The sequence below is a fragment of the Argentina silus genome (assembly GCF_951799395.1).
Source record: "Argentina silus genome assembly, chromosome: 2".
NCBI classification, from domain to species: domain Eukaryota; kingdom Metazoa; phylum Chordata; class Actinopteri; order Argentiniformes; family Argentinidae; genus Argentina; species Argentina silus.
In genome coordinates this window covers 2207501-2216000 of record NC_139656.1, presented here as the reverse complement: position 1 = coordinate 2216000, position 8500 = coordinate 2207501, and the positions used below count along the sequence as shown (strand labels likewise).

General features: G+C 46.1%; 1 protein-coding gene across 1 annotated transcript in view; it reads right to left on the bottom strand.

The window, feature by feature from the left end:
* Positions 1–8500, bottom strand: part of LOC310821661 (glutamate receptor 1-like) — a gene marked incomplete at both ends in the record, with an annotated part of 40096 nt that overhangs the window by 9831 nt on the left and 21765 nt on the right. Inside the window, 5 exons of the mRNA XM_083693794.1 lie at positions 1149–1355; positions 4396–4506; positions 5649–5753; positions 6308–6475; positions 6729–6887. Coding sequence (XP_083549920.1) covers positions 1149–1355; positions 4396–4506; positions 5649–5753; positions 6308–6475; positions 6729–6887 — 750 coding nt within the window. The remainder of the gene's footprint in view (positions 1–1148; positions 1356–4395; positions 4507–5648; positions 5754–6307; positions 6476–6728; positions 6888–8500) is intronic.

Sequence of the window (8500 nt, the reverse complement as noted above, 5' to 3'; positions counted from 1 at the left end):
TCCTAATCCAACTGTTTCAACACATCATTCATATGAGCCTCCAACGGGCAAAGAAGTCCGTTTTTGTGACATGATGTCCAGGGAAAGTGGAGGGATATGAGAAGAGACATTTAAGTAACATTTCAAAAACACCTTCTATGTGTGTGTGTGCGTGCGTTGCGTGCGTGCGTGCGTGCGTGCGTGCGTGCGTGCGTGCGTGCGTGAGTGTGCGTGAGTGTGTAAAGTATACTGCTGTCTGCTGTCCGTGTAATATACCTTCTGGAATAGTCGATTGGCAGCGGATCAAGAGGTGTTTTTTGCTGTGTTTATGTGTGGTGACAGTACAGTAGCTACTAAACATGTAAACTTAGAGACTAGGGGAGGCTGGTGGAGGTAGAAATCGGAGGACTGGCTCATTGTAACGCATTAAGTGGACACGTGTTTGATAACATTCCTGATTCCATTCCATGCATTACAATGAGCCGCGTCCTCCGATTCCTACCTCTGCCAGCCTCCCCTGCTAGAGACCATTATCTGATCATATCTTAGAGGCAAACTGTGAGCTCCAGAATAGCCTGTTGTCAGATCCCAGCCGCGAGGCGAGGACACACTGTGTCCTGTCCTAGGCCAAGCTGTGACAGCCCTCTCCAACACATTGTTTTTCCCATCACAAAACATCTGTGTCAAGTAGTATTGGAAATAAATAAACCAACGTACTGTACTGTACGCTACAACGGTTCTCCAGATGCATTAATAACACAACGGGACAGATGTTCATGCAGTAAGCATGTACAATGAGAATGTACTGTCTTGTAGCGAACGGCGGGGCTAGAGCAGCTTGCCCTAAGCGGGTATCGAACTCAAAATCTTCCGCTTACATACCGGCCGCGCCAGCTACAACACCAAGAGAGGTAACTCCCTTGGCGGAGCTGCGAACAGGCCTTACAGAAGGTCGTTACAGTATATAATTGACTCCCAAATCATTGCACACTTCTAGGGAATACACAGATTCTAGGGAATGTAAAAATAGATTCATCATGGCGGTTCGACAAATCATGCTCTTCAACATGAGGGGTGACATTGCTGTTTGAAATGACTGGAAAAACAGTCCATATCAATCATATAAACACTATATGTATAAATAATCATTGATGGAAAAGTTGACTAACCCCGTAGACCAGCTCCCCCACCATCCCGTTCCACATCTTGGTGTCTGTGTCGCGGGCGCCGTACTTGCCGTCCCCTACGATCTCCAGACGGTAGGTGTAGCCCACGTGCTTGGCGATCTCGGCCGCCAGCTCCACACAGTAGCCCTCGTATTTGTCGTTCCCCACCAGCTGTTCGTGGTTCTTCTTCAGCATCACGTACGGAGATTCCTGCGCGGGCAGACAGGAGGGAAGCGTTGGTGTCTGCCTCACTGGCTTTTTCGTTTTTTTTACAACTCTCCGTAATTCACTATTTACATTTACATTTATGGCGTTTAGCAGACGCCTTTATCCAAAGCGACTTACAACAATTACATTTGACTAGGTAAGTGAATCATCTATCCATCAGTCATCATAAGAAAAAGTAATCTATGCTGGGACCAGGGGCTATTGGCAGTCACAATGCTAGGTTTTTAATTTATTTACTTATTTACAGGAGAGAAACTTGCACAGGGGTATCTTGATTTGTCGTTCTTCCAGAAGAAGGTAAAGTTCATCAAGTTTATTGTCAAATTAGGATTCTAAGGACCGAAGGATTCTAAGGACTCAGCTGAGTTAGGGTTATCTGAGTGAAATGTACCAGTATTATACTTACTGTGAAATGCCAGAGAAAATGAAGAGCATATACAGCCCTGTAAAATTCAGTGTATTATCAGCTTTGCTTGGCATTCAACAGCAGCCAACAGCGTCTGAGAGATTTACCTCCACATACTGTACCTCAGAAACTGCTACTGTAAAATATACCATTAGCACAAGAATGTGAGGACAATCATATTCAGTCTCACAGTTTGTTACTCAGTGTGGTATTCAAGGCAGTTATCCGAGGGGACTGGAAAGCCCCCAAAGGAGACACGTGCACATTTGAATTCCCCTCTGAGAAAACATATCCACTATGATACGATGTGATTCAGCTTTTGTATCCCCATGGGGCAATTGAACCTTTGCATATACAGTATACTGTTTGAATGTGTATCAACAACGTGGCTTCTACATACAGTGGAAAACCCATTTCCCTCTACTACTTCGGTGCACACGCTGGAGCCTTCAGATGGCATTGTTCATAGAGAGAAAATGGTCACCCCGCAGGGGGTTCGTTATGTGTGTGTGTGTGTGTGTGTGTGTGTGTGTGTGTGTGTGTGTGTGTGTGTCTGTGGTGAGGGGTGGGGGTGTTCTGTCCTTTTTGGGGACAGTCTCACAACTTCCTGTCAGTGAGGGTGACTCAGATCTGATGGGCGAGCAGTGTGAGTATGGCTGCTATTTCTGGCTGGGCAAAGGGGCAGGGGGTGCAGTGGGGGCATTGGGGCTGGAGGCCAGCAGGGCGGCTCCACTGAGTTCTGACCTCCAGTGGGAAAGCTGCTGTGATAACAGCTCTAATGGGCCAGCCACAGGTGGAAACTCACACGCATGTGCACGCGCACAGACACGCACACACGCGCACAGACACGCACACACACACACACACACACACACACACACACACACACACACACACACACACACCACATCACACCACATCACACCACACCACACACACACCACACACACACAAGGCACAGGGTTCAGGGTTCTGTTCACTGGTGAGGCCCAGGCAGTTTCACACTCACATTCCACAAGGACAGTAGTGACAGTTCAGATTAGCCCAGAGGCATTTTGAGACATACAGGGCTATTTCTCCCTCTCTCTCTCTCTCTCCCTCTCTCTCTCTTCCTTTTTTGCTTGGTTTCTACTCTGTCTACACCCCCCCCCTCCCCCACGCCCGTATGATAGACTATTTCCCCAGTGATTGCTTGGCCAGAGATGATTGTTTGAAAGGGAAACTCTGCCGTTGGATATAGAACGTTAAACAGAATTCTCTCTAGCCTCCATCTGGGATGGCTGCCATTTACCTCTACTGCATCTCTGTGTGAATACAGCATAACAATACAAAAACATTAAAATCTCTATTATGCTTAGCTGTCACCGTTTATAATGTCACACAATAGAGCTATGGACAGCTGCATGCAATAACTGTCCGGTGCACAAATATGAGACTCACCATAACAATAATAACAACAACAATACGACAAGCAGAACCTCATCAGTCAGCTACCTCCCAGGCCCCCTCTCTCTCTCTCTCTCTCTCTCTCTCTCTCTCTCTCTCTCTCCCTCTCTCCCTCTCTCTACTCCTTTCTCTCTCCCTCCATCCCTCCGTCTCTTTCTCTCTCTCCATCCCTCCCTCCCTCTCTCTCTCTCTCAATCCCTCCCTCCCTCCCTCCCTCACTCTCTCTATCCCTCCCTCCCTCCCTCCCTCTGTCTCTTTCTCTCTCTCTCTCTACTCCTTTCTCTCTCCCTCCCTCCCTCTCTCTCTCTCTACTCTTCTCTCTCCCTCCCTCTCTCTCCCTCCCTCGCTCTCTCCCTCTCTCTCCCTCCCTCCCTCTCTCTCTCTCTCTCTATCCCTCCCTCCCTCTCTCTCTTGCTCTCTCTCTCCCTCCCTCTGTCTCTTTCTCTCTCTCTACTCCTCTCTCTCTATCCCTCCCTCCTTCTCTCTCTATCCCTCCCTCCCTCCCTATATCTCTACCCCTCCCTCTCTCTCTATCCCTCCCTCCCTCTCTCTCTTGCTCTCTGTCTCTTTCTCTCTCTCTACTCCTTCTCTCTCTATCCCTCCCTCCTTCTCTCTCTATCCCTCCCTCCCTATATCTCTATCCCTCCCTCTCTCTCTACCCCTCCCTCTCTCTCTACCCCTCCCTCTCTCTCTATCCCTCCCTCTCTCTCTACCCCTCCCTCTCTCTCTACCCCTCCCTCTCTCTCTATCCCTCCCTATATCTCTACCCCTCCCTCCCTCTCTATACTATCTCAGTGTTATTCAGAAGGGAGTGTTGATGTCACTGAGCAGAGGTGACCTAACCCTCTCTGATGTGATCTAAAATAGAAGCGCTGATACAGTCACTGTGTGAAGAGGAAATGAAGACCCGGGCTGTTCTCCAAACATGGCCACTCCACACGCCATTACATGTTGCAGTATCGATAAGCACATTGAAATTCATTGATTGGAAGTCGCCTTTTATTTTCAAATGAAGATTTAAATCAATTCCAGAATTTAATTTCAATGAGCTTCGTGCACAGGGTGAGTGAATTAAAAAATGCTAATTTTACCCCGACCATGTTGTTTTGACAAGATCGACAGGTGAACATTGAGAACATTGAAACGTTCAGGTCAGTGAGACAGACTCACCAGGATAGTGGTCACTATGTAGGTCCGGTTCTGCAATCCGTAGAACTCCTCCACTGGATGGGTGTAAACCGCTGTGTTCACGTAGTTCTCATGCTCGTTCCAGTAGCCCACCTGCAGTCAACATGGAAGGGGTAGAAAGCAGTTGGGTTTTTTTGTCGACTATTGTTATTGTTTGATAGGTTGATTAACGGTTGCTTGTTTCATACATCACAATAATCATTCATGTAGATTAGATATGTCTTCAGGAAAGCTTGTCCATAATACACGCTGTGACACAGGGGAGGCTGGTGGAGGTAGAAATCGGGAGGACGGGCTCATTGTAATGCATGGAATGGAATGAGGAATGGTATCAAACACTTCTGATACCATTCCTCATTCGGTGTCATGCATTATAATGAGCCTGTCCTCAGATTTCTGCCTCCACCAACTTGCCTTGAGGACATACATGGTATGCCGTATTTATTTCGCAGCGACCACACAAGACATCCACAGCTCTGGTATATAGTATATATATTGCTTATAAATATATATTGCTTATAACTGTCACAATGATAATTATAATGTATGATGACCTCTTATAACACATTGGCATGTTTATTAATGCTTTATGAAGCACTTATGACACTCTTATGACACTGTCATGAACAACACTTCAAGTGTTCCCGGGGGTAAGAGTATCGACACACAGCACTGCTACGGTACAGTACACAGTGACATTTTTACAAGTCTATTTATAGTATGATAAATATTCATGTCATAGGCTTATGGAGTACAATCACCCTCAGACACATATGTAGTGTGGGCATAAGCACATCTCTTTAACTCAGAAGGATAATCCCCCTGGCTAGCAAGTTCCTAAGCCTTCTCTCAGTGATAAAACAACCAACACCTTCTCAAGTGGCAACAGCAGCTTTCGTTTCAGGTTGGAGGACTGTCACGTTGATGGCATTATAACGAGGAAATATACGTGAAATATTCTGCAAACCAATTGACAGAGAGGAATTTGCTCCAAATCGCACATTGCCGTATTTACTAAGCTCTCTGTTTATACTGTATATGTTTAGATTTGAAATGTGAGAATGCATATTGTACAGTATACCTGTGGAAGGCTCAAACAACTTGATCACTGATGGTGATGATGATGATGACAACGATGATGGTGATGAAAATGATGATGGTGATGGTGATGATGATGATGATGGCGACAAAAATGATGATGATGATGAAGATGTTATGATGAAGGTCCTATTCACCTTCATGGGTCCACTAGGGCTCAGCTCCATCACGCTGACGGTGAAATTGGTCCGATGGCCTTTATCGTTAAACTGCACATGCCCAGTCAAGCCCTCGATACGCACCTGAGAGCCAAACCAGAGATAAACAGGTCAAATCCTCATTCCGTTCCATGCAGTACAATGAGCCCGTCCTCCGATTTCTGCCTCCACCAGCCTCCCCTGGGGTAAAGATTACCAGAGACGGGCTAAGGTGGGCAATGGAGAGCTAGCTGACTGTAGGATATCCACTAGGAAATCTAAACCTTCTTATTTACTCATTGTCAATGTTATGATACAGCTGCAGAGGAATTGAGTGTTTCCAATGACAGCAGTTTTTAAGAGCCTGGTATAATTCATGAAGCTAGTTCTTAAATAGATAATCCTCTGACTGCTGGATCATGAGTCATACATACCTTTGTAATGCATGGAACGGAATGAGGAATGGTATCAAACACACGTGCTTGATATCATTCCTCATTTCATTCTATAAATTACAACGAGCCCTGTCCTCAGATTTCTACCTGTCGCAGACTCCTCTGATATAGCGTTGACCACGCCTAGAATCGTGCCTACGTCATGTCATGTAGGGGCTGAAGAAACTGTAGGGTGATGGAGGGGTCGTGGAGGGCAGCGCCTACCTGTTGCAGGGCTCTCTGGATGTCAATGCCCTGGCCCCAGGGTGCAGGTGGGTTGGCCAAACATTCACCGGCATTGCCACGGCGAGAGATGTCAATACGCTGCTTACGGAGGTTCTGGAAGGCGGTTGCCATGACGGCCACGCCGTCGTAGGTCAGAGCTCCTGTGTACTGGGAGAGCCAATCATAGAGGAGTATGACACCTTTGCGATGTGTCTGTTTTAAGTCTGTGATATTTCTGTTATGGCATGTCTGTTGTCTTCTAAGTGTGTTTGCATAGGGAAGTGTGGCTCTCTATATCTTTGTTGTTGTAGTCAAGAGGCTGTCATTGGTGTTTGTAATATGAACATTTAATTCTACAGTAGCTGGAGAGATATGTAGGAAATCTCTGGCCATGTTGTAAAGTTTAGTCCATACTCCATACCTTGAGTCTTCTCTTGGGCACTTTGAGGTCTTTGCTGTCAAAGTCCAGCCACTCCTGTATGACGGAGTGGACGTAGGGGTCAGTGTAGTTCATCAGCTGGAACCCTGTGATGTTGGCCCCCCCAGCCTGGAACTCTGTGAAGTTCAGGTCCAGAAAACCCTGGGAAAGAAACCAACAATGGATCTTTCTGTTTGGTTGTGAAGTGTTCGCAATTTATGAGTAACAACTAAACTCTTTTACTCTCTTATAGAACGATTTCGACAACGGCCATTGACGGGCGCTTATTTTTTGGGGTGCTTTACGCTTCAGGACTACCGTAGTAATCATCTATGCACAAGAAGAAAACAACTTTTTCGACAGTTTTGAAAAAGCAATTTTTGTAGATAGTCTTGTCAAGATAATCGGTCCTCCGATACTATTGACTAAGACAGATTGACTACTCTGGACTCTATTCATACAAACATTGGATTGAAAATGAATTTCAGGTCAAACATGGGCCAGGGTGTCTCTAACTCTAACACACAAACTAAACAATACATCACAGTATTATCCACAAAAAGAAGAGTGCTTGAGGACCTGATTGGGTTGTTCCTGGTGCTCCATTTGTTTGACTTAAAGTATAAGGTAGGCATTCAGGGGGAAGAATCGCAGCTCACCTTATTTGCATGTAATTACCTGAATCTCCAGAGTGTGAGAGAGCCTATCAGACTATATTAAAGCTCTCAGCAGGAGCCAGGATGATGAGAACAGTCCTGTAATGCTCCTCTCTGAATGGTGGAGAGCAGCCACAGATCATAGATCATACCCTGCCTGTTCCTAAGGGGTTGAGCTAATCAGAACTTCACTGGGAGGTTAGAGAGCCTTATAGGTTTATAACTATGATATCAGGACTTCTTAAATGGGCCATGGCTAATCAATGAAGAAGTGTGTGTGTGTGTGTGTGTGTGTGTGTGTGTGTATGTGTGTGTGTGTGTGTGTCTGTGTGTGTGTGTGTGTGTGTGTGTGTGTGTGTGTACGCCCCACAAGCAAGTGGCTCATATGTTAATGAACCCCAGGGGTCCTACTCACAGAGTGTTGCATCTTGCAGCATTTATCAGGACATTTGTGTGTGTGTGTGTGTGTGTGTGCCTGTGATGTGCGAGAGCGTGTGCGTGTGTGTGCCTATGTGTGTGATTGCTTGTGTGTGTGTGTGTGTGTGTGTGTGTGTGTGTGTGTGTGTGTATGTCTGTGTGTGTATGTCTGTGTGTGTGTGTCTGTGTGTGTGTGTGTGTCTTACAGCCTTTATGATCATCATTATTTATGAGTTGACAGTCCCCTCTCTTCCTTCCCCCTCCCCACACCCCCTTATTATAGGATCCAATTATACGCTGAGAAGTCCTACTTGTACAATTGCAGTTTAAGTGTTTCTGTCCTATAGCACAATCCAATTATGAATTAAACAACCCCTCCGGTGAAGTCACACTTTGGGGGGGCTAACTTTTTTTTCCCTTTGTTTCACAGTCTAATTACGAGGTTTAGAAACTCTCTGGCACTGTCCACAGTTACAGTTTTAACAGATTGAATGTTTCAAACATGGCCGTGACTCTGCGCCTCCAGAGAAACACACAGCACCCTCAGCTCTTGTATTCAGAGTGATGAAGCCAAACTCATTTCGAGGCTAGCTGTACTGTACTGTACGTGACTGGCTGGGCTCGAACCCCGGTCATCTGCACGCCTCATGACTGTGTTAGCCCGCCGAGGAAAAAGCCTAGAGTGATGGCACACTGTCTACG